Here is a 16774-nt window from a genome sequence, read left to right on the forward strand (position 1 = left end):
GGGAAGACCACCTATCTCATTTGAGAGTTGTTCTAACTGTATTATCCTCTAACAAATTATTTGCAAAAATGTCAAAATGTCAATTTAGGGTTTCGCATGTCGAGTACTTGGGTCATGTGATTTCAGAACAAGGCGTGTCCATTGATCCAGCCAAAATACAAGTTGTTCTCGCATGGCCTACATCGACATCAGCAAAGGGGGTCCGTGGCTTCCTCGGGTTAGCAAGATATTACCGGAAGTTCATCCACGACTTCGGAAGCATTGCAGCTCCCTTAACCCAACTGTTGACCAAAGGGGGATTTCAATGGAACGAGGCAGCAGAGCTGGCCTTTCAGCAATTGAAGAAGGCACTCACTTCACCGCCAATCCTACGTCTACCAGATTTCTCCCAACGGTTTGTGATTGAATGCGATGCGAGTGGAAACGGGATTGGCGCCATCCTCATCCAGCAAAACCGACCGGTGGCCTACTTCAGTGAAGCATTGAAAGGTTCAGCCTTGGCATTATCCACCTATGAGAAGGAGATGTTAGCTATTGTCAAAGCCGTTAAGAAAAGGCGCCCATATCTGCTTGGGAAACCATTCACAGTCCGCACCGACCAAAAAAGTCTTAAATATTTACTCAAGCAGAGGATAACCACACCGGCACAAATGCGGTGGCTGCCAAAGATACTGGGCTACGACTATGAGATCGAGTATAAAAAAGGGGCTGAGAACCAAGGTGCGGATTCCTTGTCACGTATGGCTGAATTTCAGTTTCTTTCCATCTCTATACCACACGCAGACTGGTGGCCGATGCTACAAGAAGAGGTCAAACAAGACACATTTTATGGGGAATTGATGAAAAAGCGACCCTCCCACAAGTTGCTTCAACGGGATGGGGTATGGTTCAAGGGGGACAAGATTTATTTGAGCCCCACCTCCACCTTGATTTCAAAGGTGGTGGCGGACTGCCACTCATCCCCTGTAGGGGGACACTTTGGGTTTCATAAGACCCTCTCTCGCATCAAGCACAACTTCCTTTGGCCCCACATGCGTCGGACGGTGAAGGAGTTCTTGCAACAATGTGACGTATGTCAGTGCTTCAAAACAGATTGCATGAGACCAACGGGATTGCTTCAGCCATTACCAATTCCTACTCAAATGTGGACAGACATCTCCATGGACTTCATCGAAGGATTGCCTTCCTCCAATGGGTACACGGTTATCATGGTAATTGTGGATCGGTTGACAAAATATGTCCACTTCATTCCCTTAAAACACCCATTCACTGCCACCACAGTCGCGAAGGCATTTGTTGCCAACGTTGTCCGCCTACACGGAGTACCAACATCCATTGTTAGCGACCGTGACAAGGTATTCATCAGCTCATTCTGGCAGACACTTTTTTTCAGATGCATGGGACGAAATTGTGTATGAGCTCCAGTTACCACCCCCAAACCGATGGGCAAACCGAAGTTGTTAACCGGACGTTGGAGCAATATCTACGGTGCTTTGCAGGTGACCAGCCGCGAAAATGGGTAGAGTGGGTTCCTTGGGCAGAATACAGCTACAACACCTCCACTCACTCTTCCACCAAAATGACACCCTTCGAAGCAGTCTACAGAATCCCACCCCCTAGTCTCCTGACCTATGTACCGGGTACAGCTCGAGTAGGGGCAGTTGACGAATACTTGCGTGACCGGGACATCATCCTACGCGAGCTACAACATAACCTCCAGGTAGCCCGGAACCGGATGAAATGTCAAGCGGACCAGCACCGACGAGAAGTCTCGTTCGTAGCAGGTGACTTTGTGTATGTGAAGCTACAGCCTTACCGGCAGACCTCGATGGCGTTTCGGCGTTCCATGAAGCTCGCCCCACGTTATTTTGGGTCGTACCCAATCATTGAGAAGATTGGTCCAGTAGCCTACCGCTTAGCCTTGCCCCCCGGCTCTCAAATCCACAATGTGTTTCATGTCAGTTTGTTGCGGAAGCACTTGGGACCCATCACCCCTACTTCCACTCAGCTTCCTCCAATCTCGGATACTTCGACCATCCTACCCCAACCGGAAGCAATCCTGGATCGCCGTATTATTCACAAGGGCAAATACCGCCCAAAATCCGAAGTCTTGGTCAAATGGATTGGGGCGCCAGCTGAGGATGCAACCTGGGAGAATGAATGGCGCTTCAGAAAAGCTTATCCCGACTTCCTTGCGGACAAGGGTCCTTCAGGGGGGGAGGAGAATGATACGTGCATGCATGCAGCAGCCGAAGACCCGGTCAAAGTGGATAGCAGCAGAAGACCCGGTCATGTTAGCTCTTAATTGGGATAAGCCTTATCCATTCAGTTTTAATTCTGTTAGAATAGATAAGTCTTCAATTCTACTCCTAGATAAGTGCATTCTGTTTCCTAGATAAGTGCATTAGATAAGTCTTCAATTTCTATTCCTAGATAAGTGCATTCTGTTTTTTTGTTGATAAGCTCCTAAGATTAAGGGGCAGTAGTTCCTATTTCTACTCCCAGTTTGTAGCACCATAAGGCTATAAATATAGCCGGAATGAATGGAGTTGGCATTGGCTTTTCTACAAACAAACTCTCTCTCTCTCTCTTCTCCTTATTCTAGATCCTTCTCCCTCTTGTTAGATAACTTGAGCGTATCAGATGCTTGTGTGAGTCGAATACATACCTGTGTTTATTTATTTGGTTAATTACGCTTTTGTTCATTTTAATTCATTGATTTATTGTGTTATTTCGTTGTTGGTTCTTGGGAATTAAATTCTGGGGATTAATTTATATTAGTATACTCATAAGATTTCTCTATGATCTAGGGATTAGGTCATTGGCCTTTAACTCTATTATATACAGATTAATTCAGCAGACCCTCTCTTAGTTGTTACACAAATTATATAATAGTCCATCTCTTAGTTGTTGGTTTTTATTTAAGAGAAAATCAGAAAATAAAACATTGAATGAGAAGAGAGTCTACTGTAACATCAAATGCAATGGTCATATTCAACAAAGAAAATGTTATACAGGATGCAAGAAAAATCAGTTGATGGGGAATTCGGTTTATGTTTATGACAATGAATCCTTTTTAAATAGAAAAATATTAATCACTTGAAGTCTTGAACATAACTCAGCTAATTTTTTTAGAAGGCCTAGCTCAGCTAAATTGGCTCCTTAAATTACTAGATGTCCCGATCTGATGTAGATACAATTCTAAAATCTTTATGTGGTCTATTTCATCTATATGGGTAATGGGTCAAAGGTTTATGTGGCCCTGGGCCTAATTATTTGTCACGTTTCCATATTACAGAAAGAATTAGAAGCCACAATTAGATTTTTTTTTTTAGATTTACCATAAAAGTGGAACCTGCTATGTATGAGATGTGTGGTGTTCGATCATGTTGGTAGATTGTTGGAATGTATATTATTGGCAGGCGAATTGGACTAGGGGGAAAGGATAACCAACCCACAATTTGTTAGATCTAGATATGGAAAAAGGTTCGACTATAATACGGAAAAGATATGATATCGGAAAAACAACTGACCAATAAATAGAGTTTGGTATATCACATTCTTGATGGATTGTTGGAATATATATTATTGGCAGGTGATTAGGACTAGGGGGGCGGGGGATAACCAACCCACGCTTTATGCTACAGTAAATTCCTAAGTAGGGGGTGTCCACAGTTCGGTTAACCAAACCATGGCCCCTTTTTGTAAAATGAACCAGTGGCACTGGTTTTTTTATTTTGCTAAACCAAAACTGAACCGGTACCACCGGTTAACTGGTCCACCAATTTCGGTTTTTGACCGATTTGGTTCTTTGGTTTTTTATATTTATAATATATATTATATAAATATATGTATAATATTATATTATAAATAATAAATGATATATAACATATTATAAATATTTTAAAAATATATAATATATTTATAAATAGATTATTATAAATATAATATAAGTATATATTTATATAAAATACATAGAAGATATGTGACATATATTAAAAATATATATAAAATATACATATAAATATATATACATGTCGGTTCAATTAACTATCGGTTTTTTATAGGTTAACCAAAAAATAAACCAGTCCTTTGATTTTTCAAAAATTCAAACCAAAACCGAACCAACCGATTCGATTAACCACATTTTGTGATTTGATTTTCTCAATTCAGTTCAATTTTTCGGTTTTTCATGGACACCCCTATTCCTAAGCCCTCACAATTTTGTTTTTTAAAAGAAAACAACTATCATATCAACAAAAACAATGTTATTATAACGGGACCTGTTGTTAATATTCCTTCATCTTGCTTGGTGAACCCCAACTCCAATGCCGAGAAACTTTTCTCTGATCAAATTCAATTCTCTAACAACATGGCTCATGTCAATTCGTTCTCTAGGCTGTTCTGCTGAGCATTCGACTCCGATTCTTATTAATGAAGTCATAAACTCTTGCATTGTCTCCTTTTTGTGACTCAGATCCTCAAAGTTGATTCTAGCTTCCTCATTTGTTTCATCTTCTTCTTGGAGTATTGGGTCTAAAATCTCCATCACTTGTTCAGGCAAAGCCATTTTTGCAAATTTATGGAAGTTTAAATCATCTTTGAACATCTCATGTGTGGGTCTTTTTCCTGTGAACATCTCTAGCAAAAGGATTCCATAGCTGTAGACATCTCCATAAGTTGATACCTCACCATTTGTACCATATTCTGAGATTTATACACCTCTCATTAGTTATGAGAACTATGACAGAAATAACGAGATTATGTGAAAAAGGAAAAAAGAAAATTGTGAGTTGAGTTTTTGCCTTATTGTGCTCTTTAAAATAATCAGATATTACAATATTTGAGAGTATAGTGATCAACCCAATTTCAGCTTCAATAGTTATACAACCCATTAAACTGAATAGCAGGAAATTGTTTTGATTTTTTAACAAAATTGTTGAAATGTCCATGATTAATTGAGGTTCCCAAGGAAATAATCGCAAAAGTTATCACCCGGCTCATGTCTCAAATTTTTCGTTTGATTCAAGGAGGTGTTCGACAACACCCTATTAATTAGATGGTCTGAACATTTTATGGAAAAGGGCCAATTATTTTTATTTTATTATTTATTTATTTATTGATAAATAATACACATTACAAAAGGTTCAGTAGTAAAAACAGAGTAAGGTGCACTTGAGGCAAGTGGCCATCGTGTGGAGGGTTGCAACTTGCGTCGGGTCAGATTGGGCATTTGTTCAATTTTCAAAATGGGTCCAAACACTAACCCAAACCCAATGTAGTTAAAATTCTTCAAATCAAGCAGTCTGGCTTGTATCAAAGGCTCAATGTTTCAATCGATTTGTCCCAGATTGAGATATTGAGATGTATCATGCCATATGGGGCCTATGTGAACACTTAAACTTAGGAACTTTTAAAAATTGATGGTTTTATATTTTAAATAGGCCTATATCCTGTGAAAATATAATATAAAATACAATAAGATAAAATAAAGGATATTATGCAAAACTTACCATATTTTTTTTTTATTTCTCTTAAATTCATCATGTCTGTTTAAAATTTTCATAGAGCCCTTGTCAATGAGTTTTATTGTCTAAGGTTTCTTTTGATTGCACTTTTCAAATGTGTAAATCTGAAAACATTGTTTTTGAGATCCAAAAACTTGTTTGGTTTCTATTCTTAAATTTAATCTGAATCATATTTTCAGATCTAAAAATTGTAGACCTTGGGCTAGCTCTTAATGTGCTCAAATGCGTTTCAAAGCCAATGCAAGGTCGAAGCTACCCTTACAATATTTTGGAAATGATGCACACTACCCCTATCATCTCGCATGCTCAAGTTTCTCTCTCTCTCTCTCTCTCTCCTGTCTTCCCACCACCACTACAAGATGCATCAGTGGTGGTTTGGTGAATAATAATAATATTTTTATTAATTATTAATTATTAAGTATTTTTATTAATTATTTTAATTTTTTATTAAACATTAATTATTTTTTATTAAATTTACTTGTATTATTTATAAATTATGAATTATTTTTATAAACTATTATTTTTTATTTTTTTCATTAATTTTTAAAAATTATTTTAATTTTTATTTGTGTAAATTACTAATTTATTATTTTTTATTTATATTGTTTCAATATTATTTTGAGGTTGAAAATTATTTTTTATGAGATAATACAAATTGAACTCAACATTTTCAACTAGTATGTTTTAGGGGTAAAATAGTAAAATCAGTAAATTTCAAATGGTAAATGGTTGATCCAACACAAATAAACTTATGGATTCAGATCCTCTAAAAAGTAGAAAAGCATCTATGCCTCTTTTCAGATTTCAGACACTTTTAATATCTTTTTAACTTCTCAGATATGAGTTTTCAGATTTATCAAACCCCACCTAAATCTCACTTTTTGTTAATGGAAGTTGCCTACGTATGCATTTGACCACTTTATGTAACCAAACTACCCTTGAATGATCAGTCACCTTTATTAAATATTTCTGTGACAAAATTTCCCCTGACTAGTGTGGGCCCAGGCTCAAGTTAAAGGTAATTTTTTTATGAAAAGTATTAATAAGCTTCAAGAATATTTCGGTCTTGTAAAATACTCAAATGCTTATGTGAATAACTTCTGTTAATAATCACTAATGGTGAATTAACGAAAATCATAGGGAAATGTGACAAAAAGGGTATCTTTGAAGATTTCAAAAAACTAATGAAAACTTTAGAGTTCAGTCTGATGAGGGGTAATTTGGTCCTCCAATGATATCACGACATGTGGCATTGTAGAATAATAGAGTGACATCTGGGCACAACATAAGCAAACCCTAGGAGCACTTCTAGCACTTCATAACCGCATCGATGACCTACTTCCACCGATCTAACCCAACTCTGTTTAGCGACCTACCTAACATGCCAAGTGACCTCCCCCTTAAGGGGGCTATCACCTCCGAATTCCCTAAGATCATGACACCACATCAGAAGAGCTAGTTATTGCCCCACCCACTTCAGGCGAGATTGGATAACCATTACTTGTTTACACGGAGTCCACCTCAAGGTTTAAAACCACTTCCGAACCAAATGGGCCAAAAATCCCGGACGCGTTTCATGAGGCTCATAGCAGCTCACCTATATAAACGCCTCACCTTCAACCTCACAAGGTACGTGCGGTTTAGCTCTCTTAATTATCAAGATTTCTTGCTATTTTGCAAATAACTACCAACTCGCTAACTTAAGTATCGGAGTGCCCACCCCAGGTCAAGCTACCCAAACACTCTGTTAACCACTTTCTTCCTACCCAGAGTGCCCACCCTGAGTCACGCATTTCATGAGGCTCACGGTAACTCGCCTATATAAACGCCTCTCCTCCAACATCACAAGGTACGTGCGATTTAGCTCTCTCAATTCTCTAGCTCTCTTGCTTTCTTGCAAATAACTACCAATTCGCTAACTTAAGCACTGGAGTGCCCACCTTAGGTCAAGCTACCCAGACACTCTAATAACCACTTTCTTGTAGCTCGACCAAGCAACCTACTTAGTCCTGCATCTGAGCTATCTGCTAGCAAGGAGCACCAAATCGCACATCATCATAGTCCATCTCATAAAATTTTATTAGTTTTTTTTTTTTTTTTGGGTTTTGCTTACAATATCATGAATTTTAAATAATATCCCAAGACACAATGTACATTTTTTACTGGTCTGGTATCCTATACCGGTCTACAAGCTCGTAAACATTCAAGTAGCCAGCTCAGTGGAACCAAACTCAGATTTACTTTTGGGTTGACGATGGGAGGATGAGGCTCCCTTCTTGGAACCTCGTCGTTCCTAGACCGAGGACCCCTCCTCGGCTTGGTAGGATGGACCCCTCTCTTCCCCGGACTCGACACTCGACATGATAAAAGCAAAGAATGGATCAAGGGGGAGATGACTCACCTAGAATGAAAAGACTAATCTCACCAACGACTTCAACAGCGCCGAGCTCTGTGACCTCACTATGCACCATAACTCCAAGGTTAGGGATGAGTGAAGTGGGCCCCTGAGGGTCCTATTTATAGATAGTTAAATTGAACTATGGACGGTTGAGATCGGTTGGATCCAATGGTTCACAAGGATGTGATAGTTCGTATTCCGAGGTGAAATCAGTTTATCACACTTTTGACATCCGCATGACATAATGGTTGCGTGGCATTCGTGCGTCCTCGGTATGCTACCTCATGCCTAGGCCGAATTGGTCGAACCAACCCGATCCCAAGCCATTGGATGGACTATGATCAAGGATGAAACTCAGACCAAATCACCTCGAGTTAAGACTACTCTCTCACCGGACTCGGGACTGGGGGGCAATTGATGAGGGGTAATTTGGTCCTCCAATGATATCATGACATGTAGCATGGCAAAATAGTAGAGTGAGATCTGGGCACCACATAAGCAGACCCTAGGAGTACTTCAGACACTTCACAACCACATCAACAACCTCAACATCACTTCGGTAGACCAAACTGCAAACAGCCAGGCAAGACCTCAGGTCGGCGTAAGAGGCAACTTGCTTCCACTGATCCAACCCGACTCCAATTATCAACCTACCTGACTTGTCAAGAGGCTTCCCCCTTAAGTAGGTTGTTGCCTCCAAATTCCCCAATGTTACGACAGTTTGTCAGAAGACCCAGTTATCGCCCCACCCACTTCGGGCAGGATTGAATAAACGTTACCCACTTTCAAGCGTGAAACCACCTCCGAATCAGACGGGCCAGAGATCCGGGACGCGTTTAATGAGACTCATGATAACTCACCTAAATAAAGACCTCACCTCCAACTTCACAAGGTATGCACAAATTACCTCTCTCAATTCTCTAGTTCTCTTGCAAATAACTACCAAATCGTTAACTTAAGCATCGGAGTGCTCACCCCAAGTCAAACTACCCAAACATTGATAACCACTTTCTTACAATTCGACTCGATGTTTGAAGTGCCTGAGAATAGGGAACACCACATCGCACATCCATCTCATAAACTTTCTTGGGTTTTGCTTAAAATATACATTTTTTACAGCCCTGTATAGTTCATTGTGTTTGATCCTCTGCCTCAATGGATGCTGATCGACTTCTAAGTAATTATCTCAACTTCAGTAGGCCACAAAGATTAAGACCCGATTGTTGGTCCCTTGGTAAAATTAACTTGCAATTTGCCTTAAATATATCAGTTTTACCATTTTATTACAATTTACATATATAAAATATAATTTCCAAGGCTATAATGTCATCGCACCTATCTAATAAAAAAATTGCTGAGTGGCCACCGTTCAGTTTCCACTCACCTCTTATTTGCCTTCGCTACAGGAGAAAAAACAGAAATGAGTTGACACCAATAGTGCCTTATGTGGGCCCCACCTAAAGATTCGTCTCTCACCAGGGTTCTATCTCACCTATTTTGACGGGCAAAAGGGTTCCAATAATTCACTTTGTGCAGCCATCACCCTCAGCCACATCCCACCCTATATTGGTAATATAAAAATGGGAGATATTTTCGATGTACAGCCAGGGCATAGGACATGTTGTGAGAACTGGGGAAAAGATCCGGACTCGTGGGTCTCACTCTTACATGTTGGTCGTCCCTCATATGGGTCCTGCAGTTTTCTTTCAAAACTGTATGTGGGTCATGCTTATTGTCCCACCTGTGTGGGTTCACCTATTGACCGTCCCAATCGTTCTATGTGTGGATCATATGTTTGGACCCAACCCATGTTCTAAAGCAAGTCAAATTTCTCATTTTAATTTAATTGAGAACATGTTCTTCAGTTTATTATGTAAAATTTCAGTTCCCCTCTTAAATAAACTGCGCAAATTGGATGATTCGCTACTAAATACAAAATAAGCAGGCAGTTGAAAGAAATAATTAAAAGAGGAAAACTTATATTTAGGAAGCAAGGAAAGAAAATCAGAGGTAAAGTGTTACCTGGAGCTGCATAGCCAATGGTTCCTTTTAATCCAAATGAGCTGGTCTGGTTCCGGGAAGAGTCCTTTGTGGCCCGTAAAAGTAGCCTCGCTAGACCAAAATCACCAACATGAGCAGTCATATCCTTGTCCAGAAGAACATTACTTGGCTTCAAGTCACAATGAACAATTGGCGTTTGGCAATGATGATGAAGATAATCCAAAGCAGATGCCACATCTATCGCAATGTTAAGCCTCTGAAGAATGTTCAAGTTTCTGCAGGCTTCGTTCTCATGGTCATCCCTATTTGGATGCAACCACTCCTCCAAGCTCCCGTTGGGCATGAATTCATATACCAAAGCTTTGAAATCATTGCCCTTCGAATCCAGACTCGAGCATGAAGTTAAGATCCGAACAAGGTTCCGATGGCGAATGCTCCTCAGTGCATTGCATTCAGCGATGAAGCTCTTTGAAGCTTTTGGGTGTTGAAGGTTGAGCACCTTCACTGCAACAACTTTTTCATCTTCACTAAGAATTCCTTTGTATACAAAGCCAAAGCTACCCGAACCAATCAAATTAGCTTCAGAGAATTCGCCAGTAGATTGAAGGAGCTCTTTGTAAGAAACTTTTGGATATTGGTCGCCCACTGATGGAGATGTTGATGAAGGTTTTGCTCTAGATTTTCTTATCCAATAGAGAGCAAGCAGACAGCAAATCAACAGAAAACATGGAAAACCAACAATTATGGCAATTAATACTTTGGACATGGCAGACTTCTTTCTTTTCTTGTGAGTGGAGCAGATGGGCAAGTGTAGTACAGGAATTCCCCCACAAAGCTTATTGTTTCCTTGCAATGAAATTGCACTTGAATTTCTAAATACTCCTTTGGTTGGTACCTCACCCTCTAGATTGTTGAAAGATAGATCCAGACTCTGCAAACCCCCAAGTTCGATCAGATTCTTCGGAATTTGGCCTGATAGATTGTTGTGTGAAAGATCAATCTCTTCAATATCCTTTAATGAACTTAGAGGTGTAGGAATTGTTCCATCAAACAAGTTATTGTTCATATATAGGTCTTCCAAACTCAGACAATCACCAATTGTTGAAGGGATTTCACCAGACAATTTGTTTGCTGAGAAGTCCAATACCAAGATACTCTGCAAGTTACCCACCTCAGACGGCAAGGAACCAGATAGAGAATTATGATCGAGGTAGTAGGATAGGGAAGAAAGATCAAAGACTTCTCTTGGAATGGGGCCAGAAAGATTGTTAGAACCAAGATCTACTTGTTTTAAAGATTTGCAATTTCCAAAGCTAGAAGGAATGCTTCCAGTCAGTTCATTATGGTTTAAGAAAAGTTCATACAAAAATGTGAGATTGCCCAAGGAGGATGGTATCTCTCCAGAGAGTCTGTTGCCATGCATGTCCAATGCTTGCAGCTTCTCAAGTTTTTCAATACTAGATGGAATACTGCCTGATAATAAGTTTTCCCCCATGGACAGTAAAGTTAAGTTGATAAGATTTTCAATCCCCAGAGGAATGGTTCCAGATATTTGGTTTCTTCCCAGATACAGATATTCAAGTGTGGTTGAGAGGTTGGCTATAGAGCTTGGAAACGTACCTCCAAACCCATTAGTGGATATGTCTAAAACCTCTAAGCTACTACAGTTTGTCAAAGAAGAGAGGAAACTCAAATCGTCATCTTTCCCTGTTCCGAATCGATTATTAGCAATTGCAAACAACCAAAGATTCTGCAGAGCCCCAAAGTTCTGAGGAATTGGTCCTACGAAGCTGTTACCGGTGACAGTAAATATTTCGAGTCCTGAAATATTGGTCAGAGAAGCTGGGATTTGTCCAGTGAAAAGGGTATATGCAACCTGGATTTGTCTGAGGTTTGGAAGCCTAAGACCCATGTCTACTGGAAATCTCCCATGGATTTGATTGAATGGAATGCTTATGACACTGAGATATGAAAGGTTGTACAGTGAGTAGGGGAACACACCAGACAAATTGTTTGCACCAACTACTAGACTTGTTAAGCTTGTCAAGTGGCCTAGTTCTTCTGGGATGCTTCCTTCTAAGCGATTATATGAAAGAAATAGATCTTCAAGTGATGAGAGGTTGCCAAAGGAAGCTGGGATTCGTCCTGTCAACTGGTTTTTGCTAAGGTTGATATGAAAAAGCTTGGGCAGAAATCCCAGTTCAATTGGAATATTTCCACTCAGATTGTTGTTCAGTAACCTCAGCACTCTAAGATTGCTGCACTGTGACAGATTGCTGGGAATTTCTCCTCCCAGAGTGTTGTTGGATAGACTGATATACTGCAGACGGAACAAACGGCCGAGCTCCTGGGGGATTGAACCGTATAAACTATTGTTTTGGAGATAGATGTAACGAAGAAATGTGAGATTACCTATATGAGGAGATATGGTTCCAGTCAAGTGGTGGCCCTCTAGATTCAATATGACAACTCGCTGATGCCGGCGACCACATGTGACCCCTCGCCACTGACAGAAATGGAGGGAGTCGTTCCATGAACTCAGTACTCCCTTGGGATCTGTTGTCTGATGCTTGAACTCAAGCAAAGCTTGCTTGTCTCTCTGGTTTCCTAAGGTGGCTATGGTGGAAGTGGAACACTCTGAAACTACGAAGTTTGTAAACAAGGCAAGAATGACATACACAGTAGATGACTTAAATAGGATTGTTGAAATCATTAATGGAAGCTGGAGCTTCATTGGGACTTCGAGAATAACAAAGCTAGGTTATTGAGATGGTAGTTGCTGCAATTCTGACCATTTATAAGAATTCTGATGATTGACATTGACAGACACCCAATTGGTCAATACACATAATTGAAGGCCTGAAGTGTAAATACAGTTTTGAAGAAGAGAATATTAATTTTTAGCAAGAAAAAAGGGGTAAATTGGTGAAACCTCTCTCTTAAAGTATCTGACAGTTGCTGAAATTCTACACCCAACTTTTTGACACAGTTTCAAGTAAATTCCTTTGTTAAAATCCTCTAACAATATACACGGAAAAATGTCCAAAATACCCATACAGATTGAGGCTAGTTTTTACTGAGTATAAAAAACAATACAAACTTTAAAAATGCAGTTTTGCCTGAGTAATTGATATAAAGGGGCAAATTTGAAAAATAAATAAATTTCATAAAAGAGATTGAAAGTGTTTGGTATAGCAATTGATATAAAGAGAAAATTTAGAAAATAAACATTTTAGTCAAAAGTAATTGCAACCATATTTTGGACATTTTTATCCTTATAGGATTCTAACAGAAGGGTTCTACTGCAACTGTATTAAAAAGATGTCCATCCAGTATTGAATCCAATTAACGCGTTTTGCTACTTAAAAGACAAAGAATAATAGGTGATTGAAACAGTATAATCATTTTAAAAAGATAACTTTCCTCCCTTAAGCTGTGTCTGGTTTGGCATAAGGACGAGAATCAGAAAGTTAAGAACTTTCCTACTTTGCATTTCTCCCAATTTTTTATTTCTCTCTTGTTTTTTTATTTTTTTTTATCAAGCAAAACAGCTAGCATCCCACATGGCATATATTTGCAAGTACCAATCTACTTCCAACAACATACTACCGAACTTGGGGTGAACATGTGAGCATGGGTTGGTTTGGTTCAGTTTCATGGCAAAACCTAGAATCTACCCTATAGGGGTTGGTTCCAAGATTTTGGAAATGAAACTTACCCTATGAAAGTTGGTTCTGCCCTTGGTACGATGGATCCAGGATCCGTTTAGGTCTATCTGTGGAACCTGTTCTTTTTTTACTCACTCTTCAAAAGAAAATAATAATAATAATAATAAAGAAAAAGGAAACATGTTCTTTAAAAATGTGGTTTCCAATAAAGATAATATATAGTTTAAAACTTATATTATCTTTATTGATCAAATTGAGTAACTTAATATGTAGATTATCATTATATGGTTCAAAACTTATAATTTACATTTAAATTTTGTAAATATTACCTTTTACATTACTTATTGTATATATTCAAATATTAAAATGAAAACAAATGATTAAATAATTAAGTAACTCAATAGCCAAGTGACACCATGGCATTTGTAACCATGAGTGTTTGGGTTTAAATCTTCACATCCCAAAAGTATTTTGGGGTTTATTTCAAAACAAGTTTGGTCCAAGGCAGGTTCCACCAAGATCAGTTCTACCAAGTCCAACCAAGGTCGATTCATCAGGTCAGTTCCAATAGGGTAAACCTTTAGGCCCTAGAACCAGCCTAAGTAGGGATCGGTTCTAAGAATTTGGAACCAGACCCTACCCTATAACAAATTAGGTAAGATCAGTTCAAGACTAATTTGAAATAGGTTCCATTCAGTTCTATATAGAACCTACCCATTTGCTCACCCCTACTACCAACACAACTCCTAACATGATCTATGGCTATTTTATGATGAACGATGAATTGCAGACTTGTGCTAATAAGTGGCCATAAATCATGTTAGCTGTGTTGGTAGTGAACTGTTGTAGCATATCCGTGATCTATATTTGCTTAAAAACAAGGTGCCCTTATGTCCATGAATTAAGTATGATTGGACAAAGACCAATTGTTTCCACAGCCAATGAAATTGGACTCTTTTCTTACACTCAAGTCTTGACCTAGTCAATATACAAGTTAGGTGAAAGTGCAGGGTAAAGCCAAACGTTTTATATTCCAGTAGACAAAATAAAAACTGTAGTTCACAAACCACGACAACCTTTGGACGTGACCTCCACTCCAAACGCAGTCATATTTGACGCAAAAAGTAAATGAAGTTAGCATGTTTTGGACCTTCTGGTCTTGCATCAATGAGAACACAGACTGACAGACAGAAGCATCATTAACAAAAATAATGCTATCTTGACTAGAGATCCGGAAGTTATTAATTACTTATTGAAGACTCTATTACCGAAGATCTACAATGTGTTCTGATTATCTAGCCTTTTATTTGAAAATTTGTCCCACTTCACATTTATTCCGAAATGCTATAAATGATATTTAGGCTGCGTTTGATAATGATATAAATGGGGTGTAAATCGTGGTTCAGGCTAAATTTGTATTTTGGTTTATTTTTGTCTGTATTTGGTAATATTACATTTATGTATTGATAAATGATAGAAAATATATTTTTCAATGTATACTTATATTGATAATAAGATGTAAAAGTAAATTTGCATTCAAGCCTATGTTTTTTATTAGAATCCATGTTTGCACCCATTAAGCTAAAAATCTTTTTGGTAAAAATGTAAATTTGTCAATATAAAACTAACCCAACTTTACAATTTATATGAACCGTTTTGCACTCTACATATTTGCATTTACACATATTAGCATCATTTACAAACGCAAACTTAATTAGACTGCTTATTAAAAAAAACATTTTTTTTTATTTGTGCGAGAACCAACCATTTGAGAACATCATTTTAATGTTTCTCCCATCACTTAACCGTTCATTCACTGTTCACCTAATTGTCAAATAACCTGAAATAAACATTTATCAACCAATTTCTCATTTTTCAAGATAAATATAATACAAAACATTATTGAACAAACGACCATAGTACCAAACACTCTCCTAGTCAATACAAACTACAAAGGAAGGATAGGAGATCAATTTTGAAAATAAATTAAAAAAGAAAAGTGTGTATCTAAAATTGGAGATCAATATTGATTGTGCACGATCTGTAAGCTCCTAGCTGGACCTTAGTCATGTAGCGAGCTGAACCAAGTCACAAGACAAAGGATCAAAGAACCCGGGGTGGCTCACTAGTAAGCTACCTGAGTCTTGGAGGTTGATGCCCTTATATAGCTGGGATGTCGTAGGTCTCTCGAAACGTTCCCAGAATCATCAGCCCGTGATGTTGGGATCCATTCCGCTTTGGTAGGGGAGTAATGTATCAATTAATGATGTTTATTGTTTCCCTCCGATTCGGGCGGGAAGAAGATAAGGCCTACGGTTACGCAACGTGATCCCGGGTAGTTCAGAGTTTGCTGAGAAGATTCTAGAATCGATTACGTAGCACCTCGGCATAAATGGGTACCGAAGTGATTTTGGCTCCAAGGCGACCGAGCACCCAAGCTCCCCTATCTGCTGACATGGCACTTCGCGCTGAGTCGTCGTCCTGTTGGTAGGCCGCATCTACGTGTCCTTTACTTACTAGGTCGAGCCAAATCACCCCTCATCAATTGCCCCACGCACCCCGTGCCAGGGGCCCCAACCCGGTGCAGGGAGTTCATGAAGAACCCAGGTGGATTTGGCATGATTTCCAAATGGTAGAAAGGGTGGCTCATTGGTTGGACCTGCGCGGCCGCTTGGCTCGATCGAAAATGACCCAGATCGCCTACTAGGTACAAATAGACATCACACCATTTATAAACTCTACATACATCAAAACGCGTGCTCAACCAGTTTCGACCTCAGGTGACGTGCAACCGGTTTTCACAGGAGTTGTTGGATCGTGCATATCTCGACTATTGAACACTGATCGTGGTGGCTATAAATAGGGGCCAAAGGGGCCCATTTTTCTCGCCATAAACTGCATGCTCAAGTGTGTTGAGGTCGCGCTTCAGTCTTCTAGGTTGGTGTCAGTTGCCTTTGCATCCGAGGTCTTCTCGCTTCCTTCAGTCTTCTTGGTGAGTTCGTCTCTTCTTGTTTCCATTTCCTATTGCCCTCTTCCTTTAGTTCAGTATGTCTAGTGTTAGTTTGTATAGACTTTTTTATGAGAGTGGCCGAGGTGGGCACCTTGGCGCAGGCCGCAGAGTCTCACCCTGTCGAGGTGGATGCCTCAGTGTAGGGTGCAAATTCCAACCCGCCCAATGT

At 39.2% G+C, this 16774-nt stretch overlaps 1 protein-coding gene across 1 annotated transcript; it reads right to left on the reverse strand.

Moving 5' to 3' along the window:
• Positions 1 to 4068: 4068 nt before the first annotated feature.
• LOC148874182 (LRR receptor-like serine/threonine-protein kinase EFR) lies at positions 4069 to 12719 on the reverse strand. The gene is made up of 2 exons (XM_088965372.1): positions 9949 to 12719; positions 4069 to 4707 (listed from the first exon to the last, which is right to left on the reverse strand). Exons 1-2 carry the CDS (start codon positions 12659 to 12661, stop codon positions 4301 to 4303), a joined length of 3120 nt encoding a protein of 1039 aa, XP_088821498.1. The 5' UTR covers positions 12662 to 12719; the 3' UTR covers positions 4069 to 4300.
• Between the last annotated feature and the right edge of the window lie 4055 nt (positions 12720 to 16774).

Source organism: Nelumbo lutea, chromosome 1 (assembly GCF_056320005.1).
Source record: "Nelumbo lutea isolate HS-2025 chromosome 1, American lotus-T2T, whole genome shotgun sequence".
Taxonomy (NCBI): domain Eukaryota; kingdom Viridiplantae; phylum Streptophyta; class Magnoliopsida; order Proteales; family Nelumbonaceae; genus Nelumbo; species Nelumbo lutea.

Bases quoted from the DNA above. Each gene is read 5' to 3' on its own strand.
- LOC148874182 (XM_088965372.1), bottom strand. From the start codon at position 12,661: ATGAAGCTCCAGCTTCCATTAATGATTTCAACAATCCTATTTAAGTCA. The intron at 4,708-9,948 runs GTAACACTTTAC...TATAAATCTCAG, and splicing joins CATTGGCTATGCAGCTCCAG to AATATGGTACAAATGGTGAG.